At 48.2% G+C, this 25,577-nt stretch overlaps 1 protein-coding gene across 3 annotated transcripts in view; it reads right to left on the bottom strand.

The window, feature by feature from the left end:
- Nadk2 (NAD kinase 2, mitochondrial) overlaps nucleotides 1–25,577 on the bottom strand; it is a 144,177-nt gene that overhangs the window by 83,824 nt on the left and 34,776 nt on the right. For all 3 annotated transcript variants that reach the window (XM_075882917.1, XM_075882918.1, XM_075882919.1), the window contains one exon: nucleotides 15,660–15,743. In XM_075882917.1, coding sequence (XP_075739032.1) covers nucleotides 15,660–15,743 — 84 coding nt within the window. The remainder of the gene's footprint in view (nucleotides 1–15,659; nucleotides 15,744–25,577) is intronic.

Below are 25,577 nucleotides of genomic sequence, written 5' to 3'. Positions count from 1 at the left end.
TCCCGCCCAGATGCACGAGAATACTCCAAAATTCGCAGTTTTCGTGAGGCGGTCACAACCGACCTCGATGCCATGATTGAAACTATGCACGCTCATTCACGCGCATATAAAGGCGCTTTAAAATCTTCACACGGTGATTAAGAGAAACACAAAAGCGAAACAATGTAATAATTTTGCTTTTACACGTTATATTGCGCAAGCTGTCCAAAAACGCTTGGAATGGGCAAATATTGAAGTTGTAAACATTCAGAACGTATAATCGATCGGAATAAGAGCGGTCACAAAAGTGTTAAGATGCCTGAGGAATGGCTTGCACTCCAAGTGGAGTAGGCCTGCCTTCAGTTTTGAGCAAGCACCGTGCGGTGGCGCTTGCCGCCGACACTGTCATCCCGGCGTTTTTTTTACTTGCGGCCTATAGGGGCGCGTCACTTGAGAGTTCTTAAAGATTTGCAACTGTACATGACTATTTCGAAGGCTATGCAAAATGTCGAGTTGTTGTACCGTCTGCCACAGGTGATGATATAAACCGACACTAATGAAAAAAGAGGGAAAGAAAGGGTGTGGCAGCTTCTTTTTTATCTCGCGCGGCAGGCATCTAGCCTAGGAGGCAATGCTTTGACCAAACGTTGAACACCAAACGAGTCCTAAGCCTAACCAGCCCGGCATGTCAACGATGATGCCGTTCATCAACTGGCGTGTTGCCCCTCGCTTCCCTGAGAATACAGCTAATTAGAACTGAGCTGCAACAGTGCAGCCTCTCCACCACCGGCAACAAAGTGTAATTGACCAACTTTTAGTTGATACCCTGAAATATCCATCAACAGCTCCCAAATCCCCGCCAAGCGCATCCGCCATTTCAACACCCCTAGCGTCCATGCCAGCGCCTACGATGTCATTCCGAGCCATGCCCACCTTTACGTCAGACCCAGCAGAGAACATACCATGCATGGCGGCCTTTCTTCACCAGATTATGGCCGTAATGATGACATAGATGGCAAGTCATGCAAACCAAGTGCATGTGAGAACGCTACCAGATCTCTCAGCTTCGCTGCCTACCTTCAACGAAAGTGGCAACTCGACTTTCAAGCACTGGATAGAAGAGCTCATGCGTGTTCAACGGCTTGCATGATGAGAAACACGATACTCCTCGCCATCGCACAAGGGAAGCTTCGTGGAGTTGCAGCAGACTGGCATGCCTCAACAGGGCGTCAGCTTACCACTAGGACTATCTGGAATGATTTGGCGAGCAACTTTTGATGACTCAGTGGCAACAGAAGGTAACAGCCCATACACAAAAAGCCGGAGAGAGCCTGCAGCAGTATGCTGAAGATCATGCCTCGCTGTCCAGTTCCCATTTCTGATAAGGAATGCACTGAATAGTAAGTTCAAGGCATTCGCGACGACAAGGTAGCCACATCCATCGCTGTTCAGCGACCCCATACGGTAGAGAATTTTCTCAGCATTGTCACAGAAGTGGATAAAACACTCGACCATGCATGCCTGACTTAATCTTCGCAGTCGTCAGAGCGGTTCGTGGGACAGTCGAGACGGCCCCAGTTTCAGAGTGCTAATACTAGAACTGGCAGTATTGTGAACACCCCACAGCATGCTCCACCATCTACATTTCTGTATATTGCCACGCTTTGTTAGTGGTAGAAGAGGAGAGCGAAGAAATGAATGACTGCTGAGGTTTAGTAATCAGTCGTCCACTTCGAGTTCCTGTGTATCGTATCCCGTTGCGACAGACTGGTGGAGGTGCTGGGTAGTGTACAGCATCGTCTTATGTCTGAAGCAACCACTGCCAGTGCACCAGGGTCTGCTGATATCCATCGAAGCAGCCGCCGCCTTCAAGGACTACCACCACAGTACGGCCTCTTGGCAAGTTCCGTGAGAACTATGTTTACCACATCCGCAACCCAAACCGAGCGTGCCCCATTGACTAGCATACCCTGTATCATCAACACGCCTCGCACACCGAACCCATTCCACGGCGAGGCTGGTGAGGATGTCGAAGACTGGCTTGACCATTTCGACCGGGTCGCTACCATCAACGACTGGGACAATCGCCGTAAGTTGAAGAACGTGTACATCTCCCTCTTAGACGCGGCAAGTGTGTGGTACGAGAACCATGAAACTTCATTCACAAGTTGGCAGGAATTTCATCGGCAGCGTCGCGAGCCGTTCAACAACCTCGAACGGAAAGATAAAGCGGAGCAGGCACTTTCTTCGCGGTTTCAAATGCCGAACAAGAGCGTCGCCGTGTTTGTCAAAGAGATGTGGCGATTGTTTCGACGAGCTGACTCCCACATGCCAGAAGACAAGAAGGTGCGCCTGCTACTGCAAGGCGTAAAGGAGCAACTTTTCGCGGGCTTTGTGCGCAACCCTCCAACGACTGTGTCGGAGTTCATACTGTGTCGGAGGCCACAATTCTGGAGCGCATGCTTCGGCAGGGGTTGTCGCAGTATGAGCGCCAGACGGCCATGTCCACTGCGTGCTCGCTTGTACCAGGAGGTGATAACAGGGAGGTCCTCGCGACACTCGTACGGCAGGTTGTACGCGAAGAACTTCGGAAATCTCATGCAGCGTCCCCTCCCAGAAGCGCTGCTCTTACCGACGTCATTCGTAACGAAATCAGGCAGTTAGTTCATTCCTCACTACCATCGCAAGTTGAACCTCCCATGCTTTCCTACGCGGATGCCCTACGCGTGTCTATGCCGTCGACGGCACATTTTGCTCATCGACCTGCTGGGACCCTCAGATGCTTTCCAAGTCCAGCCCATCGGCCACATTCTCAGGCCGATTTTCGCCCCGGTCCGCGGAAGTCCACCGTCTGGCGTGCACCTGACAATCGTCCTTCGTGGTACCATTGTGGCGAAGTTGGACACATGTACCCCGACTGTTACTACCGACGAATAAGCCTACGCGGATTCCACCCAGATGCCCGTTGTCCACGCTATAGTGAGCGCCCGCAAAAAATTGGAGATTACTTGCAAGGTAGCCATCACGCTCCTGTCTCGCCGCGACGACAGTAACAGTCACCATTACCCCGTCTGTCCGCATCAACGCGCCGCGCCCGGCCTTTGGGTTTCCTGGTGTCAGAGATGCAAGCCCATGCCGGAAAAACAAAACGGTGACCTCCGGAGATGAGGCCGCTGTCATGCGAACCGAAAAATACCTTTTGCCTTACGACGTATCCCAGCTGCCTTACGACGTATCCCAGCTATACCCAGCTGCCTTACGACGTATCCTTAAAGCCTGTTTCTGAAACCGCCAACAGAACGTCTGCTGCCATTACCGTTTCCGTCGACTGTTATCCGGTGACTGCATTGTCGACACGGGAGCCGATTACTGCATGATGAGTGCTTCATTGGCCACCCATCAACACATAATGCTGACAACGTGGGAAGGCCCTCAGCTAATCACTGCTGGAGAACACCTCATGTACCCTATATGGAGGTGCACTGCCAGACTTGAGATTTGTGCGTCGGCTTTTGTAGTGCCATTCCTTGTACTGCCCAATCGTTCTCGACCGGTCATTTTGGACATGAATTTTCTGCAAGAGTATGGAGCGATAATTAATCTGTGTGATTTGTTCGTCAGTTTTGCTAACTGTGTTTGTCTAGACTCCGACATCGAGAACGAACATTGTATTGTGGCGAGGCCTTATGCGTAGTTAATGATTGCATAACGTTGCCACCTCGCAGTAGTATCTTCGTACTTGTTGAGTGTCCGCGGGAGCAGTCAATTATGGGCATCGCCGAAAGTAACCCGACATTATTGCTTGATTGGGAAGTCGACACTGCTCGAAGTCTCGTTCAACTCCGAAATGGCCAGACAACGTTTTTATTTACAAACTTCAATGGCGAATACAGGCATTTTGCGAAACGCACAACCATAGCTTATTTGGAGGCATTGGATGATTTGGACGCCTTCCCTTTGATTACGACGATCTCGATTGAGAACAGCTGCGATACTGATGTGACAAGTCGCCTCAACGTCAATCGCCACTTAGAAGAAACTAAGAGGGCAAGGCTCCTCAGTCTCCTCTTATCCTTTAGTGACTATTTTGCCACTACGTCGAAAGTCCGGCGTACCCCTCTAATGAAGCACAGAATTATCACTGAGGCCAACGTCCAACCTGTGCGCCAACATATCCACTGCGTGTCGCAGAAAGAGCAGGATGCCATCCGTCATAAAGTGAAACAAATGCTCGACGACGACGAAATTCAACCATCGACTAGTCCTTGGGCGTCACCAGTTGTTCTGGTTAAAAATAAAGATGGTTCACTACAATTCTGCGTTGACTACCGCAAACTGAACAAGATAACAAAAAAAGACCTATATTCTCTTCCTTGCATTGATGACTCCTTTAATCGCCTGGGACACGCCCGTTACTTCTCTTCCGTGGATCTTCGTAGCGGATATTGGCAGATTGAAGTAGATGAACGGTACCGAGAAAAGACAGCATTTATTACACCTGACGGTCTCTATGAATTTAAAGTTCTCCCTTTTGGCCTGTGCTCCGCTCCAGCCACATTCCAACGAATGATGGACACAGTTTTATGTGACCTGAAGTGGCACTCTTGTTTAGTTATTTAGACAACGTAGTCGTTTTTTCTACGACATTTAAACAGCACATTGAGCGGCTTGAGGCGGTTCTTCTGGCTATTCGCACTGCCGGCCTCTCTTTGAAACCGGAAAAGTGTTATTTTGGATATGAGGAACCCAAATTCCTTGGCCACATAGTCAGCATTAGAGGTGTTCGTCCCGACCCTGAGAAGGCTATGTCAGTTGCTTTGTTCCCGATAACGAGAACAAAGCATGACATACGTTGCTTTCTGGGCCTTTGTGCTTATTACCGCCGCTTCGTGTCGAATTTTTCGAAAATTGCCGACCCTCTACAACAACTCGTGAAGGACGACGTCGCCTTCATCTGGGGTCCCAAACAATCAGACGCTTTCCGCGACCTTCAACAACACCTACAAACGCCGCCGATCCTTGGACACTTCGACACCGAAGCTGACGCAGAAGTCCGCACTGACGCGAGTAACCTTGGCCTCGTCTCGTGCAATATCAAGATGGCGTGGAATGCGTCATCGCCTACGCTAGCCGCACGTTGTCGTCAGCTGAAAAACTACTCGACGACTGAAAAAGAATGTCTGGTCGGCGTATGGGCCATAACGAAATTCAGGCCCTACTTGTACGGATATCCCTTCCAAATCGTCAGTGACCACCACTCTCTCTGCTGGGTGGCGAATCTGAAAGATCCTTAGGGTCGTCTGGCAAGATGGAGCCTTCGGTTACAGGAATTCGATAAAATGATGGTTCACAAGTCTGGCCAGAAATACACCGACGCTGACCGTCTTTCTGGCGCACCCGTCGAGATCACTGCAAAAGACAAGAATGAAGACTTCAACTGCCTTGCTATTCTTGCATCAATAAACGTGGCTGAGCAGCAACACGAAGACTTAGAATTACAACCACTGACCGAATACCTTGAGGGACGTCGCCCACAACCCCCCATCAGGTTGCGCGTGATTTGTCATCTTTCTTTTTACGCCAAGACATCCTCTACAAGCGCAACTTTCATCAAACGAAAACTTTACCTCGTAACGACTGAAAATAGCGCTAAGAAACGGGGACACAAGAAGAGGACACACGGCACAGGTGCTAGCGCCTGTGCTGTGTGTCCTCTTCTTGTGTCCCCGTTTCTTAGCGCTATTTTCAGTCGTCACAATGCACCAACAAGCCCAAATTTCGACAGTGTTGTTTACCTCGTAGTCATTCCTGCCGCTCTCCGCAATGATATTTTGCGTGCGTGTCACGACGAGCCATCTTCGGGGCATCTTGGCTTTGCACATACTCTGGCGCGGATCAAGGACAAATACTACAGGCGGAAACTTACGAAAACCGTCCGGCAGTATGTCAAGACATGCACAGCCTGCCAACGCCGCAAAAATCCAACGACGAAACTAGCCGGTCAGCTTCAGCCTTTGCGACCCCCTCACGCACCTTTTGAAGAGGTTGGGATGAATTTACTCGGCCCATTTCCGAAGTCTACGGCTGGTAACCGCTGGATTGTGGTTGCCACCGACTACTTGACCAGATACTGCGAAACACAAGCCGCCCAGTGAGCAACTGCTTCCGATGTGACTGACTTTTTTTATCAAGACATTGTCCTTCACCACGGTGCTCGCACTGTCATCATCACAACCCGTGGTACTACTTTTACGGCACAGTTGCTATGAGAGATCTTGTTGCTGAGCGGCCTGACGCACTGAACAGCAACTGCGTACCACCCGCAGACTAACGGACTAACCGAACGCCTTAACAAAACGATTGCATATATGCTTTCAATATATGTCGTCAAGGATCAGAAGAATTGGGACGACATCCTCCCATATATAACATTTGCCTACAATACGGCTCTGCAGGAAACCACCGGCTTTGCTCCTTTTCGTCTGGTTTACGGCCGCGACGTCACCACAATGCTTGACACCATCCTGCAACCAACTCTGCCAGACATGATTACCCCGGACGCAGATGTATTCGTTCAGCGTGCCGAAGACGCCCGGCAGCTGGCGCGTTTTCGCATTTTATCGCGGCAAAATCAAGAAGCTCAACGGTACAACACCCACCACAGAGCAATAACATACAAACCCGGTGACCTTGTCTGAGTTTGGACTCCTACACGTCAACGTGGACGCTCAGAAAAATTGTTATGTCAGTACTTTGGACCTTACTGAGTTCTTCATCGCCCCGGGGAAGTTAACTACGAAGTTGTCCTAGCAGACACATCGCACCATTTCGTAGACCACGCTCTTCAGATGTGGTTCCCGTCTCCAGGATGAAGCCTTACTATTCACGTTGACTGCAAGTCAAGAACATTGTGATGTGGCACTTGCCTTCAAGACAATTGTACATTTCTTTCTGACTTCTTTTTTTTTTTCCATCTCGTTCTTTTCCTTCTCAATGGACACAGACATTTTTTACTACCTTTCGTTGTTTTTCGGAGCCACAGCATTCATGCGATGCTGCTTCTTTTTTTTTTTTTTGGGGGGGGGAGAGGGTAATGCCACGCTGTGTTAGTGGTAGAAGATAGCGAAGAAGTGAAGGGCTGCTGTGGTTTAGTAAACAGTCGTTCACATCGAGTTTTTCTCTATCGTTTCCTCTCGGGACAATATGATGCAGCCTCCTCACATTGCCAGCCTACCACCTGATACCAAGGTTCCAGGTATGAAGCAAGTGCAGCCAAGTATGATACCCCAGCATACAGAAGAAGACAGGAATTGAGTGACGCTGTTTGTTAAAACTGTCAACAAAAGAGCCACCTTGCAAATAAATGTACTGCACCAATGCATCCTTTCAATGACAGGCAGACAGTTCCCAAAGCACCAACAGCATGTGTTGGGCACGTTGACGCTACCCTGTATGAATCGAATTTACAATGTGCCCTGGTTACTGCCCAACTTAACGGAGTGGGAGAGATTAGTGCCTTTCCGGACAGTGGCTCAAATGTCACCATTCTCGCAGTAAGTCTAGCATGAAGCATTAAAATTGAGCCGTGGGCCAAACCACCTTTGCTCGTCGTCGGCAGAAACTCCGTTGTGCCTGAAGGATCTGCCTTTTTAAAAATTACCATTGGACTACTATCTGGAATTGTTGAAGCAGCCATCCTTGAATGGAACACCCTTCCCCTTATTCTATATGAATATTGGTTTTACGAAGCTCAAGCTGAACTCTACTTCAAACCTCTGAATCTACCTGTGATCTGCCAGCCATCTACTCACCCTTTCATGCAGTGCAAACAAGAACTATTGCCAAAGAGGTCAAATGCAATAATTTTGATGTCTGGATTGTCACGTTTTGACCACTTGCGGTCCACAGCAGAGCCTCTCCAAGTCGAGTATGAGCCTGACGAGAACGAACCCCTGTGGAGCCAGCTCAGCAAAGCTGCCCTAGTTTATCTCCAAACACCATGTCCTTTCAGCCCATTGCCTTCAGAAGTGGCATGTTCGTCAAGTGCCCAAGAAAACCAAGCATTTCCACAGGCAGTGTCGCCAGCTGGTCTTCCATTAGTGCCCCAGATGGCAGAGCTGACCTGCCACGTGTCCGTCACAATCCCAATGTCATTGCAGCCCATAAAGAAATGCGAGATGCGACTCAACGGCACCACAGTTGTGCAGCCTAGCAAAGATGTTGCAGTGCTGTCAAACTGTTGCGCGATACTGACAGTGCCACAGCCAACGCCTGCCCCTGTGCACCCGTCAGTTGCAGTCACCATCACACAGGGGTTCTCCATGAAACAATCACCTGCATGCGTGCCACAGCAAGTTCCTCCCCCAACTTGATCCTTCGCATTTTGCCCACAGATGTCAAAGCCAACCCCAGTCAACATGCCCCATAAGGTGCATAAAGACTGCAAGTAAAAAAGTGTTTAAAACCTTCACCCAATGCCTTCAAGTCCAGTTCCAAGTCCAACTTTTCTAATGGCTCTTCTAACCACAAGAAACAGCATAAAAAGAACATGCGCCAGAAAGACTGCCAGAAACACAGTGCCGAGTATGGCTCCAAGAAAGCAAGCCCACATATTGAACCTCCAGAAGAGAAATTGGCAATTTCAAACAATATAACAGCCAAGTGATCTGGACACAGCAGCAAAAAGGACCTACTCCCGAAACCTTCACCCTGTCCTGTCACGACTCCTACTCTGAATTTGGATAAGTCGCCTTCCCAGGACCATGTCCTAGCTCACGGCTCCGCTGACGTTGCAGACACACACACCTTACCTTCGTGTAAAGATGAAGCCTCAGCCCAACGTCCAAGTCCACAACTTCAGTGACATAGTACACAACCTCAACATCTGCAGGACTATGACCCATTGAACCAAGATTAGTTCTTTTCTATTCCAAGTGGACATGGACTTAAGAAGGAGGTGGGATACAAGTTTTTTTCTTTTCCCAAGTCGACTAGGACATCTAGGTGAGGAGGGATGCGAGCTCCAGCCCCAGAGATATAGAGGGTTTTGAGAGGAAGGTCAAACAACCTCGAGATAGGCCTAGAGTTCCTGGCAAAGAGGGGAGAGCAATCGAATGTGCTGCTTGTATTCAGTCTTCTTTCTAGCGATTAAAATCTTTTCCTCCCTTTTGGCCCGCCTTATCCGCTCACATGTTCAAGTTTCAATTTAACGACTGCAACTTCAGTTAGTTTGGACACACCCTCTCTGGCTTCATCAATGTCGCGACCACATGCAAATATCATGAGAGAGATTACTACCTTACATACTCGTGTAATGAACGCACTCCCCCCCCCCCCCCCATCAAAAAAAAGTCGAAGAAAGAAACAGCAAAATTTATTATGTGGGACCAACATTACAAAAACTGTTTCAGGATGAGAAAAAAATTTTTAATGCAAACAAAAAAAGTTAGGTAGCTTGACCTTTCGCAATTGGCCTTTTCCTAGTACAATCAGCACCTCAAATGGAGAATGCCGAAATCAAAACTGGTGGCACTTGGACTCAATTGTCCGCTGCATGCCCATAGGCAATCTTGCAGGCTTACATTTGCGCCTCTCCTTGGGGGCAAGCATTTGCATGGTTGTGGCACGTCGCTTGGTCCGCACATGTTGCGACATTTTGGCCACCAAAAAATCATGACCCGTATATGGTGGATAGAAGGAGAGGTGTCAGCATCATCCTAGTCGCGCCTTGAAAGGAGGCGTGCTGGTATTTCATTCGGCCGTGGAGCGGCGCACAAGTCACCACCGTGATCAGTCGAGAGCGCTTGCCAGCCGCTAGTGCAGCACTTTTAGTCGCTTGCTCTTGTGATCGCAAATCGCAACGTTTACGCTTTGCCTATGTGGACTTGTTCGGGATCAATACGTGCCAATGTGACCATGCAACAGTGATGAGTAAACAGCGAAGACACTGCTTTTCACCTGGATGCAATGCGGGATATGCTTTGGCCTGCAAACAAGGGAAGAAAACGTCTCTCTTCTCTGCTCCCGCCGACAATGAACAGCGCAAGGCCTGGGAGCGTACGATTCCTCGTGCTGACAAACCACACGAAAAGAACTGCGTTGTGTGCAAAGCTCATTTTGACATAAGATTCGTCATCCGTAGCTACAAGCATGTTATCAATGGGTTCTTAGCGATTTCGGAAAAAGCTGCACCTAAGTAGGGTGGTTTTCTGAGTGAATCAACTGCCTAAGAACTCCACGTCACTCTAACCGGCACCCTTTTCATCCGGCACTATGTCACGAAAACCTTGGGCAATAAATTCTTGATAACGTATCGCCTCTGCCAAGACGAACTTGAAATCTTCTTGGAATTCTCAAGCAAATGTCGGGCTCGAATGATCATTCTTCGCCGACACAATTTTTAATCTCTGTGAATTGCCCCAGTTTATACAGTTTGGCACAGTCACACTCCAGTGTAAACATACCTTGTGGAGTTCCGAGCAGCCTTCTATGTCCTGGCATCCACAATAATTCAATAAAATTGCAGGATAAGCTGGATGAGCTACTAGATGTGCGGCGCCTCAATGAAGTTCATGAAATTATTATGGCTTGTGAAGCCCTCCCTGACCACACTGATCTCACTGGACACAAAAGTGACCCCCTGATCACTTATTACGTCAGTGGCTATGTGGTCTGGAAGATGGTGAAAAAGACGAAGTGCAACGAATGTAGCAGGTTTTTGCTTCACTAAGAATTCCAGCTTGCTTCCGGCAGAATCATGCCTTCTGTACCCGTCCGAGTCCTCAACAGACCTGCTCAAAGCTATGGAAGATGCATTCGCTTATTGCTTCATTTTCAACAAGTTGAAAAGTGACAGCATAACAGACCTTATCTCTTGTACGTCTGTGAAGAGGTTAAATATGGTCAGCTGTGAACACCATAAACAAACTAGAAGTGACAAATCAGATAATTAGATTCTTTACACTGACTAGCATGCATTTTCTCGTTGCTGAAGAAAATGCGTCCAATCAAAAAAAAGAGAGAAAGAGAGAAAATTAAGTTCTTGAAGTTGAGACGTATGACTTGGCTGTCAGTGTTAACTCAGCAAACAAGGTTTTATTTTATGTTATTGTGTATTACTCACACTCTGTTGTTTCTTGTGATTTTACTATTGTCTTGTTCACATTGTTATAAATCTCCCACTAACAACTGTGATGTCACTGTCTGGCTGTGTTTTACATATGCAGAAATCAACTTTTTCATGGACTGGTTTGTGACTATATCTGCTTGCCAATGAAATCTCAATGTCATGCGTGTATATGTATGCCCATTGTATCATCGTATATTTGCTGTTCTCTTTAGTTGCCTTATTCCCTTGCTTTAGCTGAGTTTCATATAACTTGCAGTTTTCTTCAACCTCAATGCATGTGTTGTGTTTATTTTTCATGTTGTTTTTTGCTCTCGAGAAAATAAATGTCTTGCTTGTAAAAATAGATCTTGAATGCGCAAGTCATAAAAATAACGGTTGATGATACCTTTATGTGCATTGAGACTTCACAGAGAACACTACGGCATCAAATTTGAAAACTGCACAGACTGTTTTGGTGTCACGCTCACGGCAAGTCACTTGATTCTCTATCTTCTAAGCTTCGTAGCTGATATACTACGAAGTGCATTGATAACACTAGTTTTCAGTGCCAATACACACTTTGCAGTGCGCCGCCAGGATTGTGACAGTTAGACTGTTATAATTCGCATGGTAGCGTGAAATATTTGCAACAAAAAAAACTGATACGCGCGCGCCGATGCTGACACCTCTCCTTCTAGCCACCATAACGGGTACTTCCTCGAGGGTGGTGCGCATGTGCAAACTACCTACATGGAAAGCGCCATTGACCTACGCCTACGCTGTTTGGAAACAACTTTTTTGTTGCACTTCGCTCATCTTCGGTAGTTGATGGCATAATATTTTGTAAGCTGTCCCTGTGCACTCTTTATCAGCGCCTCGTTATTAATTTTTTTTGCAATTTTTTGTTTACACGTGACAGTGGCGTCTCCTGTGATCTTGCGGGGAATCCTGAAGCATACGCAAAGTGTGTCAGACACACTTTGCAAATTCCGTGGCAAACTCACACGGTGACGGCGTTGACATTGAAGCAAACTACTACTACCGAAGCATCAATACAAACCATCGATAACAATACTGACAACAAAATACGGCCACTGCCTAGCTCTCCCCGCGAGAGTAACTACAAAAAAGGTAGCCTATATCTCGCGTTCGTTAAAGTACCAGCATAAAGGAAAAAATTGCAAACGAAGTAAGAATCAGCGATGCTACAATGTTATCGAAATCTCCATGCTCTTTTTTCCACAATAAGGGCTTTTTTCTGGTTTTGCAGAAACTTACGACATGCTTGCAACAAATTGGTGATATATGGCCTCTCTCGACAGCACATGGTGCCGCTGCCGCTCCAAAATAGCATGTATGTGCTAGGGTGTTTGGTACAGTCGAATCTCGATAATTCAAACTCGAAGGGGCCCGAAAGTTTGTTCAAATTAAAAAAGTTCAAACTGATGAAAGCTAAGTAAACGGAGGGCTCCCCTTGCAGTGGCGCATGAGCATTGAGCTAACAGACGAGGGGGAAGTTATAGAAGATTTACATTTATTCAAAATCACAAGACAGCCATCATTCACAGCGCACCTAGCAACTCTGCCTAGCCAGCATCATGTTGCTTCTATGAAGTTTTTTTATCTCCTTTTTCACGGTCGCCATAAAATCAGTAAAGACGACTATAGTATTCATCCGCCTGGCCGCCGTTCTAGTGGGATGAACCATGATAAATGTATGCGTCTCTTCAGTGCCCACAGCAATGTGTTTTGATATTCCTTTTTCCCTTGCGCTGTAACCGCATGGAACGCGCTACCAGGTGAAGCTGTTAATATTATAAATATTGATGAATTTTGTTCTTTTGTGGAGCAGTTAACAGAGCCAGTATAGTTACATTTTGCTGTTCTTGTTGTTGCAATAACAAAAAACATGTTTTGCAGGGGTGCATTGTAATCTTTGTACATATATATTGTTTTTCTTGCATAGTACGTGGTTTTTAATATTTTTTTCTCGTCTTCTCGTGTATGGGAAGAGCACCAATGTAGTATTGTTGAACCCGCTATTGTAAGTATATCGCTGTTGTGCTTATCGTCCCTCAAGATATTGTACTTCCTGAACTTTCTATCTACTTGGTTACCTGTGATGATGTATGCCCACTTCCTGTATGGGTCTGAAGAAGGCCTACAGTATTGTTAAATAAATAAATAAATTAATTAATTAATTGAAGTAATAGAGTTATGTGCGTCTGCACACATTTGTCTTGCAACCAGTCAATCAATTCTGCGCGCAGCTTGCAAAGTAAGCCTACTTCAGCTTCAGCATTCTCCTGGCAAGAGAAGTTGCGCGCGGCAATGTCCAGCTTTGACACTTTCTAAAGACGATGACAACAACGACTGCTTTTCATTACTACCCTCTCCGCCAAAGCCGCAGCGTGGCCAGCACGTGATGAGAAAGGAGGAGCATCTATACGCAGAGAGAAGCAGATTGATTTGAGAGAGAACAAACACTCCAAGGCCCTTTTTTTTTTTTTTGCTCTCTTTGTTTGCGCGCAACATTGGAAGGAGAATGGTCCTAACGTGGCAGGGGCAGAAAAGAAAGAAGCGATGTCACGCCAAGAATGTCAAGCAGCTCAAAACTTGCAGTGCACACCTCAAGCAGAAAGCACGCACGAAATGAGCATACACAGGATGGGCATGAACAAACTGTCCCAGCTTGACACTTGAAGCATGTTGCTCAATCGCAAAGAAAGACTAAAAATAAACGCACAGGGATATACAGGTCGAGCATGGATAACTGTCACAATTCTTACTTTTTCATTTGTGAGCAGTGTGCTACTTTCATAAATGCGAATACGAACGAATTGACCTTCATTCTCTCTTTAACCACTGTAACTTCAAAGCAAATTTGCGGTGCACAACAGGTACAAAGCACCCAAATTACAATATAAGCACATGTGCAATTGAGCAACCACACCAGGAAACCATACACACCTTGACCACGCCGTGTGGAGGCACAACACGTGAGGGGTGACGACCTTTAAAGTGCACCCAATGTGTGATGATGATATGTGGGGTTTAACGTCCCAAAACCACCATACGATTATGAGAGACACCGTAGAGGAGAGCTCCGGAAATTTCAACCACTTGAGGTTCTTTAGCGCCCAACGTGTGGCCCTCGCGCCATATAGCTACTGACGACGGAAACTCACTGAAGCCGCTGAGCTCTGAGGACCACCAACGGTACACGGTATACATAAATGGCTCACCCTTAATAAGCTGAACAACATAAGCTCTGTCGCCTAGTTCTTTGTGTGACCCGATGAGGAGCGAGAGGTCACTGGATCGAAGCCCCGCTACAGAGCTTTTCTTGTCTTTCCTTTGCAATCTGCTCGTATATATTTTACAATATCACATCCATGACGGAAATACCTCAGTGATGGACCCCGGCATTACACACTTTTATGTTAAAATGAAGAACTGTGCGCGGCAGCGAGTGAAATGGAGGAGAGAGCGCGAACCGAGGGGGGCCGTCGATAATGAGAAATGAGAAAGATTAACGTGCAAGAAGGTGCCACGTGTTCATTCGCAAACTGCAACGGATGAATGTAGGGCACGCGTTTATTACGTGGGAGAAAAAAAAAAATCAAATTTTGATAACTGAAGTTGGGGGTGTGTTCATTACACAAGTATATACGGTAGTCACAGCCCATGAAGGATGCTACCTGTGGTTGTCATGCAGCTAGAAAAATGCAACAGGTCTTGCATTCCCACAGAAGCATTCCACAGGAAGGCAAAAGTGAAATGCAAGCAACTGTCAAGGTTTCGTGTAGTCAGCCTTACCTTGGAAAAATAAGTCTTTACATTTCCATTCATTATGTCTTCAGGAAGTTGTCAACCTGATAGATGTTTGCATATAAGCAAGTTGTATTTCCATTATTTATTTTTCGATACATTTAACTACTCTGCAATCTCTTCTATGTTTTACATATTCGTTTGTCATTATATATTTCCGTTCATTATGTCTTTAGAAAGTTGTCAACCTGATAGATGTTTGCATATAAGCAAGTAGTATTTCGATTATTTTTCGATACATTTAACTACTCTGCGATCTCTTCTATGTTTTACATATTCGTTTGTCATTATATATTGTTACACAAAAGAAGAGACGCCGTATCGACGAGGCTGTGGAATAGATGTATTTGAAACCAGCGGTAATGGCGTGACCAGTTCACCAGCGAGTGAGCGGAGACGACCCTTCGTCTTCGTCATCAGGCACACACGTGTGTCGCCCCCTAGAATCTCAGTATGCATGCATGTAGCAATATGATAGCATCTGATAACTGTAGTACATTGACTTGTTGCATAGATGGAGCTTCTCAGCATCTCCACAATGTGGCTGAACAATACGAAACGAGTTTTTTATGCTGGCACTGACGCTATCGTGCATACTTGCACAGAGTTGGAAGTGCTTACCAGCCATGCATGTGCGGCCCATCTGTAGGAATGCAAAGTGCAGCAATGCAAAGGCATCATTCATTGTCCGCAACACAAACAAAATAAAATTATATGAAGCAACGGACATTGTCATCCTTACTGAAATTTGCCTGTCAGTAGCCTCTTCAGGGCCAGCGGGAAGTTTTCCGTGTAGTGGCCAGGAAGGCATAGGTATCCGACAGACCTGAAAGACAGAATATGCACATTCATGGTACAGGCATCAAGCACGGTACACAAGAACGCTTTGAAGTGTGGCTTCTCCCCGCTTCGACTGGCGTTAACGCCACCAAGTATTGGACGCGGTATGTTTGCTGCAACTAACATTAGATGGAGGGCGCCTCGATTTCTCTAGTAAATTTCTGTTTCACTTCTGCCAGACCGGCAGGTCGAACACACTGACTTGTCTGGTCCTTTTTCGCCACATTTCTGTCATGGCTACACCCTCGTAATCTGATTCGTGTGGAAGCTGTGACTTAAAACTCGGAAGGTGTGCAAGATACCACAGTCAATAGTTCTTTGCCAAGATAAAAGATAATTCACAGGCTGCGATTATAGAAAAAAAAATCGCTGCATTCGCTCCATTTGCAAACCCCGCTAATGGTGGTTTCAGTTCACATGGACATTCAATCGCTCTGTGATTTTCGTTCTGCGACTGGTGCGATGAGCAGCTTTTTTTGTGTTCTTTGTGGCAAACACTGCAAAATTTTTCACACGTAGAGTAAGAATCTGTGCGTTGCGATAATATTAGTTTTTCATAAATGGTAACAAAAAGCATGTGTTACGTCATTTAAGGAGAACTTTTAATCTAAATCCATTTTAAAATGTGTGTGAAGAAGAAAACACATCGTTGGCAAGCAACATCGCCTCCGCTTGGGTACTGGGTCCTGGGCTTGGCTCGCTCGGCTCGCGCTGATCATTGCCGGCATCTGCTTGACCGTTCCTCTTTCCCGATCGTGTTTCATCGTAGGACCACCATCGCAACAGTCGCCAATAAACCCTTTTTCAATTGGTGGAGGGTGCTGACATTCCCCGTCGCCTGAACCTGGGTGCTGCCATTCGCCGTCGCCTTAACCTGGAGCTGCGCAACCGAACGCTACCTCCCATCATGGCTACCAACAACGCGCAACCTGGCTCTTCCACTCCATCCCCCAGCAACCCCGGCGTTCTTCATTTGCGAGAGCCCAAGGTCTTTGGCGGAGCTGATGAGACCGACGTGGAAAACTGGTTCACTAACTATGAACGGGTGAGCGCAAACAACAAGTGGAATGACACGGACAAATTGACTAACGTCATCTTTTACCTCACTGACGTGGCCGAAATGTGGTATAACAACCACAAAAACGACATTACGACGTGGTCCATCTTTAAAACGTTGTTTGCTGACGTTTTTGGCCGTCCCGCTGTCCACAAGTCCAGAGCCGAACAACGCTTGCGGACTCGCGCACAAAAGCCAACAGAATCTTTCACCAGCTACATTGAAGACATTATTGGTCTTTACAATTGTGTGAACACCACCATGCCGGAGTCGGAGAAGATTCAACACATCTTCAAAGGAATAAAGGACGGTGCATATCGGCTGCTCCTGGCCCGTAATCCTGCCACTGTTGCGGAACTTGTCACTTTGTGTCAAAGTTTCGACGAGTTGAGCAAGCAGCGCGCCCCGACTCGGCCATTTTCCTCACACGCCGACTCGCTCTCCAGTCTCACTTCCGTTCCCGACCACTCACCAACCCTGCAAGAGATTAAAGACTTCGTGCGTGAAGAAGTAGCTCGGCAACTGTCGTTGATTCCCTTCACGCAGCAGCCGCCGTCCTCTCGTCTGCCCTCCCCACTCCACGACGTTATTGCCGAAGAGGTAGCTCAAGCTGTTCCCGTCGCTGCCCACCAGCAGCCTGTGGCCATGCCTGTTGCCCATGCGCCGGCTATGCAGCCCGTGGCCACGTCTCTTACGTATGCCCAGGTGGTACGCAGCAGACCCCGCCAGCAGCATTTGCCACCCATGTCTTCAGTTGCTCCCCACTCCGCCCCTTTTTCGCCACCTTGGGCCGCACCACGAGTCAGCAGCTCCTGGCGCACTCCTGACAATCGACCGATCTGCTACACCTGCGGTACTCCAGAACACGTGGCACGATATTGTCGCCGTCGCTTCCAACCCCTCCATGACGCTACTCGGCCGTTACCGTATGACCCACAACCCATGCACATACCTGCTCCCTATCCCTCACTGCAGTATGGATACACTAACCTTCCTGAGTCTCGGTCACCCCAGCCCTCACCTCAGACTCACTCTCCCCGCTCCCCATCTCCTCGCAGGCGATCACTGTACCCAATGCGTCCTAGACCCGCATCCTCCAACCGGGAAAACTGAACGCTGCAGTTCCAGAGGCAAGAACTGCGCTGTCGTCGAAATGCTCAAATCCTCGCACTTCACCAGCTAACGTCGTCGCCATATCTGTCGATGGTTTTTCTACCTTTGCCCTCGTCGACACAGGTGCTGCCGTTTCTGTTATAGCCTCCCAGCTTTGCCGCTCCCTACGCAAATTGACCACGCCGCTCGTACAGCTAGCGCACAACCAGTTCGACCTCTCGGCACCTGTACGGCCCGCATATTCATCCAAGGCTCTATGTAAGCTGTCGAGTTCATCGTCCTTTCGGTGTGCTCGCATGACGTTATCCTCGGGTGGGACTTTCTGTCAAATCATCATGCCATCATCGACTGCGCACGCGCGGAAGTTCATTTTTCGCACCTGTGTGACGAACCTTTGCACGAAACCCTTGAGCGGTCGCCAAAACTTGTCGTGCGTGAGGACACTGAAATTCCGCCAGACTCTCTTGCCGTTGTCCCGGTTTGCTGCGATGACTATAACGATGCTACGGTAATGTTTACACCTTCCGACATTTTCATGCGCCGCAGAGCTGTTTCTTTGCCTTTCGCTACACTTGACGTCACTGCTGGCCAAAGCAATATTTTCGTCCACAACCCCCTTTCTGCAGAGCTTACGCTACTTGCCGGCGAATGTCTCGGTCGAGTGGATTACCTTGATTCTTCTTTATTCCTTAACATGCCAGACGAATCGTGCAGTAGCGCCTATACAGAACTTCATGCCTTTTCCCCACTGGAATGCTCGTCGAGTGACACCTTCTCAAGTTCCATCGTCGACACCTTAACTGCTCAAGAACGCGCCGAGCTTCTTAATCTTCTCCAGCACTTCGCGAATTCATTCGACGTTTCTCAGCCGTAATCGGGTTGTACTTCGGCAGGGCATCACTACATTGACACCGGTTCGCACCAGCCATTGCGTCAAAGACCGTACCGTGTCTCTGCTGCAGAACGTCGAAGGTCGAAGAGATGCTACGTCGTCGCGTTATTCAACCATCGCACAGTCCTTGGGCATCTCCTGTCGTTCTAGTTCGAAAGAAGGACGGATCAATTCAATTTTGCGTCGACTACCGGCGATTAAACAAGGTGACCCGGAAAGACGTCTATCCATTACCGCGCATTGACGACGCCCTTGATAGCCTCCAAGGAGCCGAATTCTTCTCCTCCTTAGACTTACAATCTGGATACTGGCAGGTCCCTATGGCAGAAGCTGATCGCCAGAAAACTGCGTTCATTACACCAGATGGCCTGTACGAATTTAACATAATGCCATTTGGGCTTTGTAATGCCCCTGCCACGTTTGAACGACTCATGGACAACACACTGCGTGGACTGAAGTGGTCTGTGTGTCTATGCTACCTCGACGACATTGTCGTTTTCTCTCCCGATTTTCCTACACATCTGCTTCGGCTCCAACTGGTTCTGACGTGTTTAACCAACGCTGGGCTCCAACTGAACCTCAAAAAGTGCCGCTTCACTGCGCGAGAGCTGTCCATCTTAGGGCACATCGTGTCCAAGCATGGTGTTCTACGCGACCCTGCAAAACTGCAAGCAGTCGCCGAGTTCCCGAAACTTACTACACTGAAAGAATTACGCAGTTTCATTGGACTATGCTCGTACTTCCGGCGCTTCGTTCGAAATTTTGCGTCGATCATGCCACCACTCACCAACCTCTTACGCGGTGACACAGACCTTTCATCCTGGTCTCCTGACAGCGACGTCGCGTTCGCCACACTCCGTAGACTGCTAACATCTCCTCCTATTCTACGGCATTTCGACCCAACAGTTGCAACGGAAGTTCACACAGACGCTAGCGAGGTTGGTCTTGGCGCTGTCCTCGCCCAGCGCAAGCCAGGCTACTCCGAATACGTCGCCGCTTATGCGAGTCGCACGCTCACTAAAGCTGAGGCCAATTACAGCGTCACTGAAAAAGAGTGCTTAGCGCTAGTGTGGGCGCTTCGCAAGTTCCGCCCTTATTTGTACGGCCGCCCATTTGACCTGGTAACGGACCACCATGCACTTTGTTGGCTCGCCACATTGAAAGATCCTTCTGGCCGCCTAGCTCGGTGGGCACTGCAAATCCAGGAGTACGACATTCGCGTGATCTATCGCAGCGGACGCAAGCATTCTGACGCCGACGCCCTGTCCCGTTCGCCTTTACCTCCCGACTCAGCCTCAGAACCACTGGTACCACCTCCATCGCATCTCTCAACCTCTACTCGTTTGCCAGTGAACAACACAAGGACCCATGGATCGCTTCCCTTTTTTGACTGTCTCTCTGGATCGTCACCCACTACGGTATCACGATCTCTCCGACGTCAAGCTGCTCATTTCGCCATTCGTGATCGGCTGATACACCGACTCAACTACGCTCCTGAAGGTTGTAAGTGGCTCTTGGTTGTCCCCCGCAGCTTGCGATCACAAATATGCACCACCTTTCACGATGATCCCCAATGTGGCCATGCTGGAGTTTTCAAAACTTACGAACGCATTCGCTGTCGATTCTGCTGGCGCGGAATGTATAATTTTGTCCGAAAATTCGTTATGGGCTGCCCTGACTGTCAACTCCGCAAATCGCCGCCTTTTCACTCGTCCGGTGCACTTCAACCGCTTCCGTGCCGTGCCAAACCTTTCGATCGAATCGGAATTGATCTCTATGGCCCTCTACCGACATCAGATGAAAATCGGTGGATCATAGTCGCTGTGGATTATTTAAGGGGGGATGCGGCTTTGGCATCGCGAAATTTGGCCAAAAAATCGATTTTCTGAAAATTTCATTTTCACATTCTGAGACCCTTTTTCTATCTAATTTCAAAGTTTCGTCCCTGAAAACAGCGTAGAAATGACGTAAAAAATTTTTAGCGAAGCTAGGGTGGCGATGAATTTCACAGAAATTGCGAAAAAACGGCGCTTTTCGAACCGCGATATCTCCGCAACCACGCAACCTAGCGCCACCATCTTTGTCTCTATGGATAGCGCGATTCTTCCGTTTCAAATTTGCCCCCTTGGCCGGCTGGAGCAGGCAAGAGCAAGCCCACAGCAAGCCAAAGTGTAAAGGTATCACAACAGTTTCCGATTGGCGACGCGCGTCACGTGACTGTACGGCGGCTCCGCATTGGTTGCCCGTGCGGTCGCTTGTAGCAATCGGCGCAAAGGTCGTCTGCTCTACGCGCTGACGGGCCACTTACTGCATTTGTTTTCAACTCGTTGCGGCGTGGTTTCGACATCGCATCGCGCTGCGATAAGACCGGCGCTCGTGAAAGGAGAAAAACATTGTTATTCAGTTTGGCGCATTGCAGTTTTGAGATCGGTTCCCGCATGCAATCGTGGACCGGCGATCGTTCAAGAAGGAACGCAAGACTGCGCAGCGATTTGGTGCTCGTAAGCCGAAGCCGCCGATCGTGAAAAAGAAATTCAGTCCGGCAACTTCTGCGAGCAGCGACGACGGCGTGCGGCACGACGAGGACTCGCAGCCGAGCACAAGCACGCACGGAGCATCGACGAAACTGTTCATATGCCTGTGGAGCAGTGCTTTGTGCTGTCTGAGGAAACATCCGTTCGTCGTTCCGCGCAGGCTGCAGACATCGTGGATGCCCAGCCTAGCACTTCGCACGAGGATGTATTCATCGCGGATGCCCAGCCTAGCACTTCGCGCGAGGATGTAGACATCGCGGATGCTCAGCCAAGTACTTCGCGCGAGGATGCGAGGTCGTCTACCAGCACCACCAGTAGCACGATTCGGGCCCGATTAGAGCCTCGTTTTGTGTCAGCGAAGGCATCTCGCGAACGCGCCGCGGCTGTTCAGGAGTCCCTAAGAGCAGTGTCTGCGATGGAGCGCAAGATGTCACTGATGGACCAAGGGGACGAGAGCGACATCTAAACGGAAGACGAAGATGAGTTTTTCCTCGTGCAACGCGCGGCCCTGAATGGTCTGTTTGGCAGTGCCCTGTGCCCGCAGTGCAAAGAGCCGGGACTCAAGATGAATCACGGAACTAAGCACGGGTTAGCGGTAAAGATAGTGCTCACCTGCACTGCTTGCGGCGCGGACGCGAAAAATGCGTGGTCGTCGCCGCGAATGGAAAACAGTAAGTCATTTGAAGTAAATATTCGGGCCGTGCAAGCTATAAAAACTATTGGAAATGGATCAGCTGCACTCAGTGATTTTTGGTCTGTGATGAATGTATCACATAGGGGAATTCACCACAAGACTTTTCAAAGGCATCTCAAGGGGAAATTTCGGCCTGCTGGCGCAGCAGCCGCGGCACGTGTGTTTTGCGACGCTGTTGCAGCCGTTCACAATGTGTACAGCCAAATGGAGGGAACACCCACCAAGAATGTCACGGTGGTGTACGACGGGACGTGGATGACACCGCACTGCAAAGGACACTAAGGACTACAACCCTGGTGCCTATTAGGCATGTAAACCGTGACTCATGACTTTGAACCTCGTTTTCTTAATACTGTTTTTTTGGCATGTTGCTCAGCTCGTGGAGCAGATATCTTCGCAACTACTCGACAGATTTTGATTCTGTTTTTTTGTAATGCACCTTGAACTGTGTTTCAGGGGGCTGCGTTCTTATTTTTAAAATTTAGCCTTTTAAAAATTTTTGGTAGGGTTTCTTGTTTGTAGTGCAAATGTGCTCATTGTAGTCAAATGTGCAAATGTGCGCAAACGTGCTCACGTATCAGTGGAGAAAACATGAACTACAAATTTTAGTGTTGCAAAAAAATTATTTTGAAAATGCAGCCCTTTACAGCATACATTCACCTCTGCACACAGTGTTTACCAACTTTCTATGTCATTTTTTAAACTCTCCAGCCGCTCCACGAGGTCCAGTAATGAAATTATTTGTTTCTCAGAAAGTTTTGATGATATCATCTTGAAATTTTTATGGAAGCATTATGAGGTCATTCTTAGTCTCTGTGCCAATTTTCATCAAGATCTAACCAGAAACAAGAAAGTTCGTTCCGAAAGGCACGTCCCCCCTTAACACACTACGCTGAGACCGCCGCCCTTCCAAGTGCCACTGCGCGGGACGCAGCTTCCTTCGTCCTCCATCGATTCATACTACGACATGGCGCCCGTCGAGAACTACTAAGTGACCGAGGACAAGCCTTCCTATCAGAAGTCGTCACGGCTCTGCTTTCTGAATGCCATGTTGTTCATCGCAAGACCACGGCATACCATCCGCAGACTAACGGGCTCACGGAGAGATTTAACCGCACACTCGGCGAAAAGCTCGCGATGTATGTGACATCTGATCATACTAACTGGGATCGCATTCTTCCACTCATCACGTTCGCATACAACACCGCGGCACAGTCCACCACTGGATTTTCGCCTTTCTTTCTCCTTTATGGACGCGAACCATCCCACACCATCGACACTCTCCTTCCATACCGTCCTGACGCATCCGAATGCTCATCTGTGTCCGAAGCTGCCTGAAAAGCGGAAAAGTGCCATGAACTCGCACGCACTTTTACGTCACAAGAACAGCAGCGCCAGAAAGAAAACAACACCGGCTCTTCACGAAGCCACAGCTATTCCCCGGGATCATTTGTATGGCCGGCTGTTCCTTACCAAACCCCCGCCCTTTCCTCAAAACTAGTCCCGAAGTACGAGGGTCCTTACCGCGTTTTGGAGCAAACCTCACCGGTGAATTTTCTCATTGAGCCACTTTCCCCATCTGACGACATGCGCCGGCGTGGACGTGACATCGTCTACGTCGCCCGCCTTAAGCCATATTATAGCCCTCTGCCTCCGGACTCTTAGGTCGCCAGGATGGCTCTTTTTCGGCGGGGGAAAATTGTGACGAAGAAAACGCATCGTTGGCAAGCAACATCGCCTCCGCTTGGGTACTGGGTCTTGGGCTTGGCTCGCTCGGCTCGTGCTTATCATCGCCGGCATCTGCTTGACCGTTGCTCTTTCCCGATCGTGTTTCATCGTAGGACCACCATCGCAACAGTCGCCAATAAACCATTTTTCATGTGCAACATCGACCATTATTAAAACAGATGCTTTGATGCGGTTTCAACAGCTTGGCCGACCCAGCTCTGTTTCATCAAGCCTTGACCGAAAAAATCGTTCCGCTACTGCGAAGAAAGCGAAAAATTTTCAACATGTTGGTGCTCCTATTTAATTTAACTACCACAGCAGCTCAATCAGGGATCTGATTGATAGAGCTGCTGTGGTAGTCTTGCCAGGGCAACATTAAACAGGATGCGGGACAAGTGCCTCGTAAAGAACCATGCTCTTTGATAGCTCGTACTTCTTTCACCTCAATCAGATAACCGGGAGATTCTGGACTTTCACGTTTTTTGGAAAAGCGTGAAAGCTGGTCCTAGCAGAACATTTGTTCCAGCAGCTTAAGATCCTGATTCATACTACACAAGAGCTCCTCTGAATTATCAGCTTGTAGAGAGGTGTCCTGCAGAAAAGGAATTGACGCTGATGCACCGAGTTCTGCTCATGAGCAGTGGTGAGCTGATATTGACGTCATTTTCGTTCGCGTCTAATTTGCCCAAACACACCACTAGGGCTCCGCACTGTCTGCTAGCGGACAATTAATGCTGGTATTGCCTTTTTAAAGACGATATCGTCGCAAAAATTTTGGTCTATGTATATCTGTACATTTGTCTGTTTGTCCGCCTTTAAAGGTACCCTAAATGACACCAAAGTGACCAAACGATACTCCAAATGACCGACCCCATTCGCAGCACCCACCAATAATGCTCAAGATTCAGCGTTCATACTTGTGTGATTGTCAATTAAAAAGCAATTCTTGCTGTCGCGGTACAACGCGAATAAAACACAGATACACCTTGGGACGACGAAAGCAGCGTGTTTTCAACAGCTGAGCCACAAGATCGTCTTCTGCGGCCTCGAGAGAAGCTAGAGGCCCACTACCTCATGCCCACTAAATGCCCCATCATCGTTCGTCCACATGTAGACACGCGTCATTTGCCTCTCTCTCAAAGAGCATCGGCCCGATGCGCAGTCTGTAATGCAGTTTTTTTTTTTTCTAAAGTAAAGTATCACGCAATCACTCGCTGACGTAAGGTTTCATGCGGACTACGTGAACGAGTTCAGGATGGTGCTGGCGACGTCTTGTACTATAGGAACAGCCGGCAACAACTTCGTAAGTGACATCGCTCAGTCGTCGCACAACTAGGTACGGTCTAAAGTATCTTCTTAAGAGTTTTTCGGAAAGTCCTCGTTTTCGTACGGGCGGCCAAACCCATACTTTGTCGCCAGTTTGGTAGACAACTGTTCTGTGGTGAGCACTGTAGCGGCCTGCATCGTAGTCTTGCTGCTGGCTGATCCGTAAACGTGCAAGTTGCCTAGCTGCTTCTGCGCGTTCCGTAAACCTGTTGGCGTCCGGGACGATGTCGTTGCCTTCATGCGGTAACATTGCATCTAACACGGTTCGTACTTCCCGTCCATGAACGAGGCTGAAAGGTGTCATGCGGGTTGTTTCTTGCTTGGCCGTGTTGTATGCAAACGTTATGTAAGGCAAGATTGTATCCCAATTTTTGTGTACAACGTCTACGTACATCGAAAGCATGTCTTCAATGGTTTTGTTTAGACACTCTGTCAGCCCGTTCGTTTGCGGGTGGTATGCGGTGGTCTTACGATGC

Source organism: Rhipicephalus microplus, unplaced genomic scaffold, assembly GCF_043290135.1.
Source record: "Rhipicephalus microplus isolate Deutch F79 unplaced genomic scaffold, USDA_Rmic scaffold_14, whole genome shotgun sequence".
Classification (NCBI taxonomy): Eukaryota; Metazoa; Arthropoda; class Arachnida; order Ixodida; family Ixodidae; genus Rhipicephalus; species Rhipicephalus microplus.
The sequence above is the reverse complement of the archived record's forward strand: the minus strand, read 5'-3'. Positions and strand labels throughout refer to the sequence as shown.